The sequence below is a fragment of the Ranitomeya variabilis genome, chromosome 1 (genome assembly GCF_051348905.1).
Source record: "Ranitomeya variabilis isolate aRanVar5 chromosome 1, aRanVar5.hap1, whole genome shotgun sequence".
NCBI classification, from domain to species: Eukaryota; Metazoa; Chordata; class Amphibia; order Anura; family Dendrobatidae; genus Ranitomeya; species Ranitomeya variabilis.
In genome coordinates this window covers 768,367,589-768,383,981 of record NC_135232.1, presented here as the reverse complement: position 1 = coordinate 768,383,981, position 16,393 = coordinate 768,367,589, and the positions used below count along the sequence as shown (strand labels likewise).

The 16,393-nt window shown below is 44.5% G+C and overlaps 1 protein-coding gene across 2 annotated transcripts in view; it reads right to left on the bottom strand.

Annotated features, from left to right (window-relative positions):
* The window catches only part of ELL (elongation factor for RNA polymerase II), a 98,595-nt gene that overhangs the window by 33,462 nt on the left and 48,740 nt on the right, over positions 1–16,393 (bottom strand). For both annotated transcript variants that reach the window (XM_077271931.1, XM_077271932.1), the window contains one exon: positions 1,688–1,851. In XM_077271931.1, the coding sequence (XP_077128046.1) occupies positions 1,688–1,851 (164 nt within the window). The remainder of the gene's footprint in view (positions 1–1,687; positions 1,852–16,393) is intronic.

Here is a 16,393-nt window from a genome sequence, read left to right as displayed (position 1 = left end):
TCCAACAGTCAGTAAATGCTGCGGGTTGGACGCTGAGTATATCTGCAGCCTCCAACTTGCAGCGGCCAGATGTTACAGCATAGTGGATGGGATTTCAAGAAACCCTATGTCAACTGTGTGTACACAGACGCCTCCGGCTTCCCTGCAGAGGCAGACATGCGGCGTGTCTTTTCAGACTGCACCAGTACAATATATTGGATGCAGTGAATCTGCACGGTTCAGTGATCACATGCAGAATCACCTGCGTTCAATAGCTGGCAGCGCTTTGGATGTATCGGACACGTGCTGCGCCAAAGTGCTACCGATAACCGACACTGAATTGTAAAGCATAAAGCAAGTTTATAAACCACATCTATCATGTTGCCAGTTTGCTGGTAGAGTTTATTCTTCATTTTCACATAATGGTCAGATCAGACACTACAGAGTATTCTATCGGCAAAGGGATGGACAAGGCAAGACCGAAGAGGACTGCTGTACAAGCCACACGATTATGTAGTGACGCCCAAGCGTGTTCCTTCTGACTGTACTACACATATGCCCTCTAAATCAGAGTCAGGGATGACAACTAAGCAAAAATGTGTTTATGGGCCATCCACTGTGACTCTTCAGTCACGTATGATTCCATGTAATGATTAGCGTATGCAATGATCAAAGCATGTCTTATTTAATGCAGCTGTTATTAATAGTGATACATATAGAGAGCTAAGCAGCCACACCATAATTGGGTCGGCCACATGCCCCACATACTGCACAGCTATCCAGTCCATACAATGGCTGCTGATAGAGGGGCCGCGTCTGACCATCAGCCTCCTCCAAATGTAATACAGATCACATGGGAAAGCTGCTTTTCTATTGGAGGCTGATGGACAGGTCTGATCACATGTTCCTCCACTGGCAGACATTGTATTGACAGGATAGCTGTGCAAGTCAGTGAGGAAACCCGCACTAACAGAAAGTGATCAACCCTTTAAAGAGGTTTTCCCAATAACAAAGTACATTTTAATCAATGGATCTTGGAATAATAATTTCCACCATTGGATGTGTTGAACAAAACGTCCCTGTGCTGAACAAAACGTCCCTGTGCTGAGATAATCTTATTAATGTGTCCCTGCTGTGTACTGTGTAATGGCCGTGTCTAACCATACAGGGACATGGTCTGATCACACCACAGCTCCTGGGCATGAGAGGACGGGAGTACACAGACATTACAGAACGGGATCACAGCTGATTCTGTGAGGCAAAACATTTTTTAAATACAGGCAGATCTCATGCTGTAATGACTGTATACTCTCTTTTGTGTCCCCCCCTCCCCCTCACCCCAGAGCTGTGGTATGATCAGACCATGTCCCTGTACGGTCAGACACTGCCAATACACAGTAGGAACACATTTATAAGATTATCTCAGCACAGGCAAATAAAAAAAAAAAAACACATCCAGTCGTGGAAAGTATTATTATTGCAAGATGTATTGATTAAAAATGAACTTTAAAATGATCTGTGTTTGTGGGAAAACCTGTAAGGCAAGGGGTGATAGTTTCCAAACCGTTTCAGTCCCAGGGTAGGTGAGGATACCTGTAGTCAGTCACCGATCAGAAAGTAATAGCATATCCTAGCTATTTGTCATCACATTTAAAGTCATGAAAACACTAAATAAAAGGCAAGTAAGAATAGTAAGGAAACAACCTACCTCCACACCGACTCCCCATTTTAATGACGATGGCACTTCGGCTCTTGTTCTCCTCCTCAGCTTGGGCCATGCTCTGTCGTGCCTTCTGATAGGACTCGTCTGTAGCACATACAGTGACTTTATCCTGGATGCTGCCCAGACAGTCGAGCTTGATATTCCCATTGCTAAATAAGATACAAACATGACACATAAAAAAAAGCAAGGTGTGTACACCTACTTAACGTTTCACTTACACCCAGAATGAATGAGATCCAGGACTTCGGCTCCAGCAATGCCCCCAGTTTCAACTTAAACATAAATTCAAGCCCAGCTTCAAAGGTTGTTTCCAATGTAGCCATTAATGGCTGAAATTGGAGTATCGATATCCAATCATTAGTAACAGGTGGTTCTCCAAAAGTCAGTGTGGTTGAACTGTGCAGTTTCCAGAACCCCTCCATAGAAGTGAATGCGGGTTATGAAAAGGCACAGCAGCACTTGCGTTTCCAGTAGCCAACCTCTTGTGGCCAGCACTTGGGTGCCGATATTCCTATGAATGGCTATGACATGAAGAACCCTTTAACCTACAGTGGTCTATGCGCAATGTAATAAAGGCTAAGTATTACATAGTTGTGTAATGAAAAAAAAATGGAAGATAAAAATTAAAGAACATTTTAGAAGAGGTTTCAGCATGACTATGGTGGGCAGAAGGTTTCTCATCTGATGCTGGCTTGCCCTGTAAGCTCCAGAGAAAGTTATTTCTGTAGGACACGGGGGGTTAGAAGACTCCCAAGTGCAGATCCAGGTAAACAAGTTGTTAGCAACATCACTTAAAATGAGCACTAGGGGACTTGCTGCTAATCTACACAAGGGGCACACTACAAGTCCCACCAAATGTAGCTGCAGCACTAAGAGGACAAGCCCTAACTTATCCCAAGGCGTGCGTGTGTGTGTGTTTATTGTAAGAAAACTTTGTCCTGCTTGGATCCGTTATTTTTCCATCACTAATGGAATAACTTCCATATGCACCCGCAGTATTGGGAAAGTAAAATGAAAGGGCGTGTGGATGTGCCATATCCTGCAAGATGTCCTTCTCAAAGGCTGGAGGTTTCCTCACTGCTCCAGAGCATTTCTGACCGATGCTTAGCATAATTGCCATCAGAAGTTCTGCTGTGACATGGAATCACGCGGAGGTGCCCAAAGGGACTACCCCAGCTGGGGTAAAGCCAGAAACATCCAAGAGAAGGAAGCAGATAACGTGGGAGCTCTATCTGGACTTAATGTTCTCACTCTACGGCTGCTACATGAATATGAGCAAGCTGCATTGCAGAGAACTACGGGAATTCAAGGAGTGGCCCTAAAAAACAAAAGTGCTGAAAATTGAAAATTAGCATTTTCACAATCGGAGGCATTTTAAAATAATGTTGCTATATGGAGACAGACATAATAATGACCCCTGACTGTACACTGTGTAAAGCTTATTGCCCACCATAAAAAAAAAAAAAAAAAGTCGTTTTAGCTGCTGGCTGGTCAGCAAGTGAAGTTTGCATTGATCCCATAAAAAGAGGGATAACTGAAGATTTGCTACAAATGGAGCCAGCAGGGTCTATTCTAGGTTTATGATGTTACACGTCGCTGCCCCTTCCGGTCATTCAAGTAGTGATGGTATAGTGGATATAAGAAGTCTACAACACCCTTTTTAAAAGAGCAAGAAAAATTATTTCAGAACTTTTTTCACCTGTAATGTCACCTACAATCGGTACAAATCAATGGAGAAAAACTGAAAACATTTTGAAAAAAAAAAAAAAAATTAAAACTAAAATAATATAGTTGAACAATTGTGAACACCCTTTTATAACTGGGGTTGTAGTTGCATTCAGAATTAGCCAAGCACATTTACATTTGTGTTAAATAGTAGTCAGTACACATCTACCTTTTACAGTCATACTGATTAAAGTTTTGCTCTTCTAGTCTACTATATAATTGTCTAAGGGTCACTTCCGTCTGTCTGTCACGGATATTCATTGGTCGTGGCCTCTGTCTGTCATGGAAATCCAAGTCGCTTATTGGTCGCAGCAAAACGGCCACGACCAATCAGCGACGGGCACAGTCCGGCGGCAAAATGGCCGCTCCTTACTCCCCGCAGTCAGTGTCCGGTGCCCGCTCCATACTCCCCTCCAGTCAGCGCTCACACAGGGTTAATGGCAGCGGTAACAGACCGCGTTATGCCGCGGGTAACGCACTCCGTTACCGCTGCTATTAACCCTGTGTGTCCCCAACTTTTTACTATTGATGCTGCCTATGCAGCATCAATAGTAAAAAAAATGTAATGTTAAAAATAATAAAAAAAAGAAAAAACCTGCTATTCTCACCCTCCGCAGTCCACCGAGCCGCACTCGGCTGCTGCCATCTTCCGTTCCCAGAGATGCATTGCGAGATTACCCAGAAGACTTAGCGGTCTTATGAGACCGCTAAGTCTTCTGGGTAATTTCGCAATGCATCCTGGGAACGGAAGATGGCAGCAGCCGCAGAACGGAAGATGGCGGCAGCCGCGCATCGCCAGATCTTCGGTGGATCCCGGTGGGTGATTATATCACTATTTTTTATTTTAATTATTTTTTTTAAACAGGGATATGGTGCCCACACTGCTAAATACTGCGTGACCTGTGTGATATACTGCGGGGGCTGTGCTATATACTACATGGGCAGTGCTATATACTACATGGGCAGTGCTATATACTGCGTAGGCTGTGTGATATACTGTGTGGGCTGTGTGATATACTGCGAGGGCTGTGCGATATACTACATGGGCAGTGTGATATACTGCGAGGGCTGTGCTATATACTACATGGGCAGTGTGATATACTACGTGGGCTGTGCTATATACTGCGTGCCCTGTGTTATATACTGCGTGGCTGCTATATACTGCGTGGGCTGTATTAACGCATCGGGTATTCTAGAATATGTATGTATATAGCAGCCACATAGTATATAGCACAGGCCACGTACTATTTGTCTGCTATATACTACATGCCTCCTGTATACTACGTGGCCTGTGCTATATAGTATGTGGCTGCTATATACATACATACATACATACATATTCTAGAATACCTGATGCGTTATAATCGGGCCACCATCTAGTATAATAATAATCTTATTTATATAGCGCCAACATATTCCGCAGCGCTTTACAGTTTGCACACATCATCACTGTCCCGGATGAAGTTCACAATCTAAATTCCCTATCAGTATGTCTTTGTATGTTCTCCCTGTATTTGCGTGGGTTTCCTCCCACATTCCAAACTCCTTGCAGATGTTGTACTTGGTGGGATATGAATCCAAGACTCCAGCACTGCAAGGCTGCAGTAGTAACTACTAAGCCACCGTGTTTTCCTGACATTTTCTTAGTTGCATATTACAGCAATAGCAAAGGTCTGAAAACAGCTTACAACACAACAAAAGGATCTCATTGTTGAAAATTATGTTTGGATAAAAAGGTTTAAAAAAAAAATCCAAGGGATGCAATCTACTAATTAGACATTATTATTAATTTATATAGCACCATTAATTCCATGGTGCGGTACATGAGAAAGGGGTTACATACAGAGTTATAGATCTCATTTACAGTACACAAATTTAGAATGACTGGTACAGAGGGGAGAGGACCCTGTCCTTGCTGACTTACATTCTACGGGATACTGGGGAAGAGACAGAAGGTCGGGGGTGCCGCAGCTCTGGTGGCGATGAAGCGGCAGCTCGGGCGGTTGGTGAGGCGGCAGCTCGGGCGGTTGGTGAGGCGGCAGAATGGTTATTGCAGGTTGTAAGCTTTCCTGAAGAGATGGGTTTTCAGGTTCCATCTGAAGGATCCGAAGGTGGTGGATAATCGGATGTGTTGAGACATGGAATTCCAGAGGATGGGGGATATTCGAGAGAAATCTTGGAGGCGGTTGTGTGAGGAACAAATAAGTGTGGAGGAGAGTAGGAGGTCTTGGGAGGATCGAAGATGACGTGAGGGAAGATAGTGGGAGATTAGTTCAGAGATATAGTGAGGGGACAGGTTGTGGATGGCTTTGTAGACATGCCTAGTAAAACTGAAGAGGCATCATGAAGTGGCTTCAATTTGGCACAACAGTGACATTACCTAGAACTGGACACCCCTCAAATAGTGATGAAAAGAAAAGTAGCATGTGTAAGAACACCATACCTACAGAGAATCATTGTGGAGGCAGCATTATGCTTTGAGGAGTGGGAACTGGGACTTTAGTCAAGGAGGGGGGAAATATCAGAATTACCATTCCAAATATCAGTCAATTTTGCAACAAAACCTTCAGGCCTCTGCTAAAAAGGAATTTCACCTTTCAGAATGACAATGACTGAAAGCATACCTCCAAATCAGCAAAATAATGACTTCACCAGAAGATGATCAAATATCTGGAATGCCTCAGCAACACCCCAAGACCTGAATCCAATTGGAAATCTGTGGGTTGACTTAAAAAAAAGCTCTATACAGGAAATGTCTTCGCAATCTGACAGATGTGCAGTTCTGATAGACTCCTACCCCAAAAGATTGAATGTTGTCAAATTCAAAGGCTACTTCAATGAAAGTATTAGTTTACGGGTGTGCTTACTTATGCAACCACATTATTTTAGTTTTTCCTTGTTTATCGTGTTTAACTGAAATATCTTAATCAAAATGGCGCTGGCGGCTGCGCAGTAGCATCTATCGCATTCCAATAAAAGCAACTGCGCAACCACCGCCAAAGAAAAAAAAAACAATTAGGCCTCATCAAGATGGCACCAGTGCCGCCACTCAGTAGCATCGTTCCCATAGATGGTACTGCCCAGGCACCATCTTGATGAAGCCCAATTATTTTTCTCTCTGCCAAAATGGTGCAGGCGGTGCCTGCGCAGTAGCATCTATTGGAAAAAAAAAAATACATAAATTAAAAGAAAACATGCACATTATCCACCTTATGCTACAGCGTATGTGCCGCTGCCTGCATGCTAAATAGGATTTTTTTTTTTTTTTTCCAAACCATATTATATATTCAGTATGCAATCTAGGGGGCAGATCAGTGAGGATCAGTTACCTTCAGCCATACTGATGAATATATAATCAGAGCACCACATGAACACCACCCCCCCAGGCCGCCCTGAAGCACAAGAATCTCATTAGCGGAAAACTGAAAATAAAGAATAAACAACCACAAGACGGATTTCATCACCAGGTATAATTGTAATCAGTATAATGGCACCAACCCGACAGTGTCTGTAGGTTACTGTGGACAATCCTGCTGACAGGTTCCCTTTAAATTGAATTGTACAGATCATAGGCAACATTAAAGAAACTGTCCACTACAATAATTTTTTTTTTCCATAAATCTTGCTATTATGTGCCACTGAAAAAATCCACTGTGTTTATTTTAGCAATATTCCCTTTTATCATGCTGTAGCAGCAGGACATCTTCAGTGCTGGATCCAGCTCTCATGGGGTTAATCGACAACTTCCTTTCTTTTGAGTTATTGTGTTCTAATACTACAAGTTCCATGATGCATTGCCCTGGCCTCTAAGCCCAAACCTACCACACCCACTCCAAAACACACCCAAACCCCTCCCTCCTCTCGCTTCAAAAAGATTTGTGATGTCATTTCTGTCCAACCTCCTCTTTTACATTTGTCCAACTCACACTCCATTACACACAGATAGATGGATAGATAGATGGATAGATAGATATGGGATAGATAGATAGATACAGAGATATATCTATCTATCTATCTATCTATCTATCTACAGTCATGGCCAAAAGTTTTGAGAATGACACCAAAATTATATTTTCACATGATCTGCTGCCCTCTGGTTTTTATTAGTGTTTGTCTGATGTTTATATCACATACAGAAATATAATTGCAATCATATTATGAGTACCAATAGGTTATATTGACAGTTAGAATGAGTTAATGCAGCAAGTCAATATTTGCAGTGTTGACCCTTCTTCTTCAAGACCTCTGCAATTCTCCCTGGCATGCTCTCAATCAACTTCTGGACCAAATCCTGACTGATAGCAGTCCATTCTTGCATAATCAATGCTTGCATTTTGCCAGAATTTGTTGGTTTTTGTTTGTCCACCCATCTCTTGATGATTGACCACAAGTTCTCTATGGGATTAAGATCTGGGGAGTTTCCAGGCCATGGACCCAAAATCTCTATGTTTTGTTCCATGAGCCATTTAGTTATCACCTTCGCTTTATGGCAAGGTGCTCCATCATGCTGGAAAAGGCATTGTTGGGCGCCAAACTGCTCTTGGACGGTTGGGAGAAGTTGCTCTTGGAGGACATTCTGGTACCATTCTTTATTCATGGCTGTGTTTTTAGGCAAGACTGTGAGTGAGCCGATTCCCTTGGCTGAGAAGCAACCCCACACATGAATGGTTTCAGGATGCTTTACAGTTGGCATGAGACAAGACTGGTGGTAGCGCTCACCTCTTCTTCTCCGAATAAGCTGTTTTCCAGATTTCCCAAACAATCGAAAAGGGGATTCATCAGAGAAAATGACTTTGCCCCAGTCCTCAGCAGTCCACTCCCTGTACCTTTTGTAGAATATCAGTCGGTCCCTGATGTTTTTTCTGGAGAGAAGTGGCTTCTTTGCTGCCCTCCTTGAAACCAGGCCTTGCTCAAAGTGTCTCCGCCTCACAGTGCGTGCAGAAGCACTCACACCAGCCTGCTGCCATTCCTGAGCAAGCTCGGCACTGCTGGTAGTCCGATCCCGCAGCTGAAACCGTTTTAAGATACGGTCCTGGCACTTGCTGGTCTTTCTTGGGCGCCCTGGAGCCTTTTTGACAACAATGGAAGCTCTCTCCTTGAGGTTCTTGATGATGCGATAGATTGTTGACTGAGGTGCAATCTTTGTAGCTGCGATACTCTTCCCTGTTAGGCCATTTTTGTGCAGTGCAATGATGGCTGCACGTGTTTCTTTAGAGATAACCATGGTTAACTGAAGAGAAACAATGATACCAAGCACCAGCCTCCTTTTAAAGTGTCCAGTGATGTCATTCTTACTTAATCATGACTGATTGATCGCCAGCCCTGTCCTCATCAACACCCACACCTGTGTTAATGGATCAATCACTAAAACGATGTTAGCTGCTCCTTTTAAGGCAGGACTGCAATGAAGTTGAAATGTGTTTTGGGGGTTAAAGTTCATTTTCTGGGCAAATATTGACTTTGCAAGTACAGTAGTTGCTGTTAAGCTGATCACTCTGACATTCAGGAGTATATGCAAATTGCTATTGGAAAAAATGAAGCAGTAGACTTTTGAAAAATTAATATTTGTCTCATTCTCTAAATTTTTGTCCATGACTGTATATAGCTTTTTTCTAGGTTCACTAAATGCTAAGGCTGTGTGCACACATTGCGGATTTGATTGCAGATCCGCAGTTTTTTGCTGCACGGAATTGCATCAAATCCGCAGTGTAGTGCACAACCAATGTAAGTCTATGGGAGCCGCAGACTTATTGTGCACATGCTGTGGAAAAAGCCGCACCGAAACGCAGCTTTTTTTTTTTCCGCAGCATGTCACTTCTTTTGTGCCGAACTGCAGCGTTTCTGCACCCTTAGGGTATGTGTCCACGTTCAGGATTGCATCAGGATTTGGTCAGGATTTTTCATCAGTATTTGTAAGCCAAAACCAGGAGTGGGTGATAAATACAGAAGTGGAGCATATGTTTCCATTATACTTTTCCTCTAATTGTTCCACTCCTGGTTTTGGCTTACAAATATTGATGAAAAATCCTGACCAAATCCTGATGCAATCCTGAACGTGGACACATACCCTTAGGCCGAGTCTCGCAGGTTAACCCCTTCCCGACCTTTGACGCATACGCTGCGTCATGAAAGTCGGTGCCAATCCGACCTGTGACGCACCGTATGCGTCATGGAGGGATCGCGTCCCTGCTGATCGGGTGAAAAGGTTAACTCCAATTTCACCCGATCTGCAGGGACAGGGGGAGTTGTACTTTAGCCCAGGGGGTGTGGCTTTGCCCCCACGTGGCTACGATCGCTCTGATTGGCCAATCAGAGCAATTTGCAATATTTCACCTATGAAAATCGTGAAATATTGCAATCCAGCCATGGCCGATGCTGCAATATCATCGGCCATGGCTGGAAATCCTGAACTGCCCCCCCCCCCCCCCCCCGCCACCGATCTGCTCCCCGGTCCTCCGTTCAGTCCCGTACTCCCCTGCGTCCGCCTGTCCGCTCCCCCGTCCTCGTGTCCGCTCCCCCGGTGCTCCGATCCACCCCCCCCACCACCCCTTCATACTTACCGATCCTCCCGGAGTCGGTCCGTCTTCTCCCTGGGCGCCGCCATCTTCCAAAATGGCGGGCGCATGAGCAGTGCGCCCGCCGAATCTGCCGACCGGCAGATTCGTTCCATGTACATTTTGATCACTGTGATAAAACCCATCACAGTGATCAAAATAAAAAAAATAGTAAATGAACCCCCCCCCCTTTATCACCCCCATAGGTAGGGACAATAATAAAATAAAGAAAATATTTTTATTTTTTTTTCCACTAGGGTTAGGGGTAGGGTTAGGGCTAGGGTAAGGCTATGTGCACACGTATTCTGGTACTCTGCGGATTTTTCCGCAGCGGATTTCATAAATCCGCAGTGCAAAACCGCTGCGGATTTACCGCGGTTTTACAACTGCGTTTTCTATTGGAACAGTTGTAAAACCGCTGCGGAATCTGCAGAAAAAAGTGACATGCTGCGGAAAGTAAACCGCTGCGTTTCCACGCAGTTTTTTCCGCAGCATGTGCACAACGTTTTTTGTTTCCCATAGGTTTACATTCAACTGTAAACTCATGGGAAACTGCTGCGGACCCGCAGCTGCGGAAACGCTGCTGCGGACCCGCAGCTGCGGACCCGCAGCTGCGGACCCGCAGCTGCGGAAACGCTGCTGCGGACCCGCAGCTGCGGAAACGCTGCTGCGGACCCGCAGCTGCGGAAACGCTGCTGCGGACCCGCAGCTGCGGAAACGCTGCTGCGGACCCGCAGCTGCGGAAACGCTGCTGCGGACCCGCAGCTGCGGAAACGCAGCTGCGGACCCGCAGCGTGTGCACATACCCTTAGAATTAGGCTATGTGCACATGGTGCGGATTTGGCTGCGGATCCGCAGCGGATTGGCCGCTGCAGATTCGTAGCAGTGTTCCATCAGGTTTACAGTACCATGTAAACCTATGGAAAACCAAATCCGCTGTGCCCATGGTGCGGAAAATACAACGCAGAAATGCTGCGTTGTATTTTCCGCAGCATGTCAATTCTTTGTGTGGATTCCGCAGCGTTTTACACCTGTACCTCAATAGCAATCCGCAGGTGTAATCCGCACAAAAAACACTGGAAATCTGCGGTAAATCTGCATGTAAAACGCATTGCCTTTTACTTGCGGATTTTTCAAAAATGGTGCGAAAAAATCTCACACGAATCCGCAACGTGGGCACATAGCCTTAGGGTTAGGGTTGGAATTAGAGTTAGGGTTGGAATTAGGGCTAGGGTTGGAAATAGGGTTAAAATTAGGCTTGTGGTTAGGGGTGTGTTGGGGTTAGGGTTGTGATTAGGGTTATGGCTAGAGTTGGCATTAGGGTTAGGGGTGTGTTGGGGTTAGTGTTGGAGTTAGAATTGAGGGGTTTCCACTGTTTAGGCACATCAGGGGTCTCCAAACGCAACATGGCGCCACCATTGATTCCAGCCAATCTTGCGTTCAAAAAGTCAAATGGTGCTCCCTCCCTTCCGGGCCCTGACGTGCGCCCAAACAGTGGTTTACCCCCACATATGGGGTACCAGCATACTCAGGACAAACTGGGCAACAACTATTGGGGTCCAATTTCTCCTGTTACCCTTGTGAAAATAAAAAATTGCTTGCTAAAACATCATTTTTGAGGAAAGAAAAATGATTTTTATTTTCACGGCTCTGCGTTATAAACTTCTGTGAAGCACTTGGGGGGTTCAAAGTGCTCACCACATATCTAGATAAGTTCCTTGGGGGGTCTAGTTTCCAAAATGGGGTCACTTGTGGGGGGTTTCTACTGTTTAGGCACATCAGGGGCTCTGCAAACATAACATGATGCCCGCAGGCCATTCCATCAAAGTCTGCATTCCAAAGCGTCACTACTTCCCTTCCGAGCCCCGGCATGTGCCCAAACAGTGGTTTTCCCCCACATATGGGGTATCAGCGTACTCAGGAGAAACTGGCCAACAACTCTTGCAGTCAAATTTCTCCTGTTATCCTTGTGAAAATTAAAAAATTCTGGGCTAAAAAAATATTTTTTGAGGAAAGAAAACACATTTATTATTTTCACGGCTCTGCGTTATAAACTTCTGTGAAGCACTTGGGGGTTCAAAGTGCTCACCACACATCTAGATTAGTTCCTTGGGAGGTCTAGTTTCCAAAATGGGGTCACTTGTCGGGGAGCTCCAATGTTTAGGCACACAGGGGCTCTCCAAACGCGACATGGTGTCCGCTAATGATTGGAGCTAATTTTCCATTCAAAAAGCCAAATGGCGTGCCTTCCCTTCCGAGCCCTGCCGTGCGCCCAAACAGTGGTTTACCCCCACATATGGGGTATCATCGTACTCAGGACAAACTGGACAACAACATTTGGGGTCCAATTTCTCCTGTTACCCTTGGGAAAATAAAAAAATCCGGGCTAAAAATCATTTTTGGGGAAAGAAAAATTATTTTTTATTTTCACGGCTCTGCGGTATAAACTTCGGTAAAGCACCTGGGGGTTTAAAGTGCTCACTATGCATCTAGATAAGTTCCTTGGGGGGTCTAGTTTCTAAAATGGGGTCACTTGTAGGGGAGCTCCAATATTTAGGCACACAGGGGCTCTCCAAACGCGACATCGTGTCCGCTAACGATTGGAGCTAATTTTCCATTCAAAAAGTCAAATGGCGCGCCTTCCCTTCCGAGCCTTGCCGTGCACCCATACAATGGTTTACTCCCACATATGAAGTATCAGCGTACTCAGGAGAAATTGCCCAACACATTTTAGGTTCCATTTTCTCCTGTTGACCATGTGAAAATGAAAAAATTGAGGCTAAAAGAAATTTTGTGTGAAAAAAAAAGTACTTTTTCATTTTTACGGATCAATTTGTGAAGCACCTGAGGGTTTAAAGTGCTCACTATGCCTCTAGATAAGTTCCTTGTGGGGTCTAGTTTCCAAAATGGGGTCACTTGTGGGGGAGCTCCAATGTTTAGGCACACGGGGGCTCTCCAAACGCGACATGGTGTCCGCTAAAGATTGGAGCCAATTTTTCCTTCAAAAAGTCAAATGGCGCTACTTCCCTTCCGAGCCCTGCCGTGCGCCCAAACAGTGGTTTACCCCCACATATGAGGTATCAGCGTACTCAGGACAAATTGGACAACAACCTTCGTGGTCCAGTTTCTCCTTTTACCCTTGGGAAAATAAAAAAATTGTTTGTTTCTAAAAGATCATTTTTGTGACTAAAAAGTTAAATGTTCATTTTTTCCTTCCATGTTGCTTCTGCTGCTGTGAAACACCTGAAGGGTTAATAAGCTTCTTGAATGTGGTTTTGAGCACCATGAGGGGTGCAGTTTTTAGAATGGTGTCACTTTTGGGTATTTTCTGCCATATAGAACCCTCAAACTGACTTCAAATGTGAGGTGGTCCCTAAAAAAAAATGGTTTTGTAAATTTTGTTGTAAAAATGAGAAATCACTGGTCAAATTTTAACCCTTATAACTTCCTAGCAAAAAAAAAAAATTTTGTTTCCAAAATTGTGCTGATGTAAAGTAGACATGTGGGAAATGTTATTTATTAACTATTTTGTGTCACATAACTCTCTGGTTTAACAGGATAAAAATTCAAAATGTGAAAATTGCGAAATTTTCAAAATTTTCGCCAAATTTCCGTTTTTTTCACAAATAAACTCAGAAATTATCGACCTAAATTTACCACTAACATGAAGCCCAATATGTCACGAAAAAACAATCTAACAATCTCAGAACCGCTAGGATCCGTTGAAGCGTTCCTAAGTTATTACTTCATAAAGGGACACTGGTCAGAATTGCAAAAAACGGCCAAGTCACTAAGGTCAAAATAGGCTGGGTCATGAAGGGGTTAAAACCAAGCTCTGGCACCGGCACTCCAGAGCGGAGCGTGCGGCCGCATAGCAATACATGGAGCTGCACGCTCCGCTCTGGAGTGCCGGTGCCAGAGCTAGGTTTTAACCTGCGAGACTTGGCCGTATCTCGCTGTAGTGTGACTCCGGCCTTAGACTTTACTTGAGTCGGGCACATCCGCAGCAAAACCGCAGATGTAAAAAAGATCTGCAGTTTTGCTGCGGATGTGGGTCCGAACGCTGCAGTTCGGGAGGAGGGAAGTGTGTGGGCGGTGACTGTGTGCGTGTATGTGTGTGCAGGCGGGGTCTGTGGGCTGTTCGGGTGTGTGTGGGGTCTTTGGGGGTGTGTTTGCAGGCATCATCCGATGGGACTACAAGTACGCAGCATCCAATCTGCAGCTAATTCTGATGTAAGGCTACTTTCACACTTCCATCGGTATGGGGCCGTCGCAAACAGTCGGCCTGACGTACCGACGGACGTTGTGCTAAATTTAGCACAACGTGGGCAGCGGATGCAGTTTTACAACCCAACCGCTGCCCATTGTGATGAACGGGGAGGAGGGGGCGGAGTTCCGGCTGCGCATGCGCTGTCGGAAATGGCGGACACGTCGCACGAAAAAAAGTTAGATTGAACGTTTTTTTGTGCGTCGCGTCCGGCAAAACACGACGGATCCATCGCACGACGGATGCAACGTGTGCCCATCCGTCGCGATCCGTAGCTAATACAAGTCTATGGGCAAAAAACGCATCCTGCAAGCACATTTGCAGGATCCGTCTTTTCCCATAACAACGGATTGCGACGGAGCCCAGAAGACGGAAGTGAGAAAGTAGCCTAATCCGGACAGTGGACACGCACCCTACACTATCCATACATCTATCAATAGATATATCTATCCAGATATATCTATAAATAGATATATGAATAGACAGATGTATGCATCTATAGATCTATCTATATGTAGATCTGTCTATCCATTTCATCTATCATCTGTCTATCTGTGTGTAATTGAGTGTGGGTTGGACAAATATAAAAGAGGATGTTGGACAATAATGACAATCACAAATCTTTTTTTTTGGTCAATAATATATCTTTTTTTAGCTTTCAAAAACGCATACAAAAAACACGCAAAAACCGCACCAAAAAAAATAAAACAAACATCAAAACCGTGCAAAAAATGCACCAAAAACGCATCAAAACTGCACCAAAACCGAAGCAAATACTGCATCAAAAAGGCATCAAAACTGCACCAAAACCACAGCAAATACTGCATCAAAATCGCACCAAAAACTGCATCAAAACCGCACCAAAAACTGCATCAGAACTGCATAAAAATAGCATAAAAAACCTGAATCAAAACCACGCAAAAAAACGCACTGAAAACCGCCTCAAAACCGCACAAAAAAAGGGCATCAAAACCGCGTAAAAACATAAAAAAAGTGAAAAAAAAATGCATCAAAAACGCAGCTGCGTTTTCTGCAAGGAGATGCAGATTTTGTGCAGAAAATTCTGCACCCAAATCTGCAACATGTGCACACAGCATAAAACTGACCTGCCATTATGATTCTCCAGGTCATTACGAGTTCATAGACACCAAACACGTCTAGGTCATTTTTTTATCTAAGTGGTGAAAAAAAATTCCAAAATTTGCTAAAAAGAAATAAAATAATTGCGCCATTTTCCGATACCAGTCTATATTTTCTGAGATCTCGGGTTGGGTGAGGGCTAATCTTTTGTGCGCCGAGCTGACGTTTCCAAAAAAAAAATTTTTTTTTTCTCGCTACGCCGTTTAGCGATCATGTAAGTTTTTTTGTTGTATTGAAAACAGCTGACATGTTGCGGCTTTGAAGTGGGCTCACCGCCGAAGCCCACCTCAAAGCGGGGAAAACTGACAGCTGACGTACTATTCCGTCAGCTTGCAGAAAGGGGTTAATGAACAATATATCCAGAGAAAAAGAAAAAAGAGATCACCTCCGCACAGCTGCAGCCAAGCTAACCACCTAGCATAACAAACAAAAATAATGCTGAGAGTCCCACACGGCAGCTCCAGTGGTGCAGTATCCAAGGAAAACAAGACAATAAATATCCAAATGTATAAGAAGAGAGGAACGCACTCACCGGGCAGGTAAAATCCAATCCTTTATTGAAGCATGGATAAACTTAGCAGGGAGGGGAGTGGAGGGTGTCCGTCATCCTCCACTCCCCTCCCTGCTAAGTTTATCCATGCTTCAATAAAGGATTGGATTTTACCTGCCCGGTGAGTGCGTTCCTCTCTTCTTATACATTTGGGTTAATGAACAATATGTTTCATTAAAAAAAAACAACGGAAAAAAAATGGCGTGGGCTCCCGTGCAATTTTCTGCGCCAGAGGGGGAAAGCAGACGGCCGGGGGCAAATATTTGTAGCCTGCTATGAATATCAGCCCGCAGCTGTCTGCGTAGCCTTTACTGGCTATTAAAATAAGGGGACCCCCCCAAAAAAAATGACGTGGGGTCCCCCTATATTTTATAGCCAGAAAGGCTACGCAGACAGCTGCGGGCTGATATTCATAGCCTAGAGAGGGGCCATGGATATTGCCCCCCCCCCCCCCC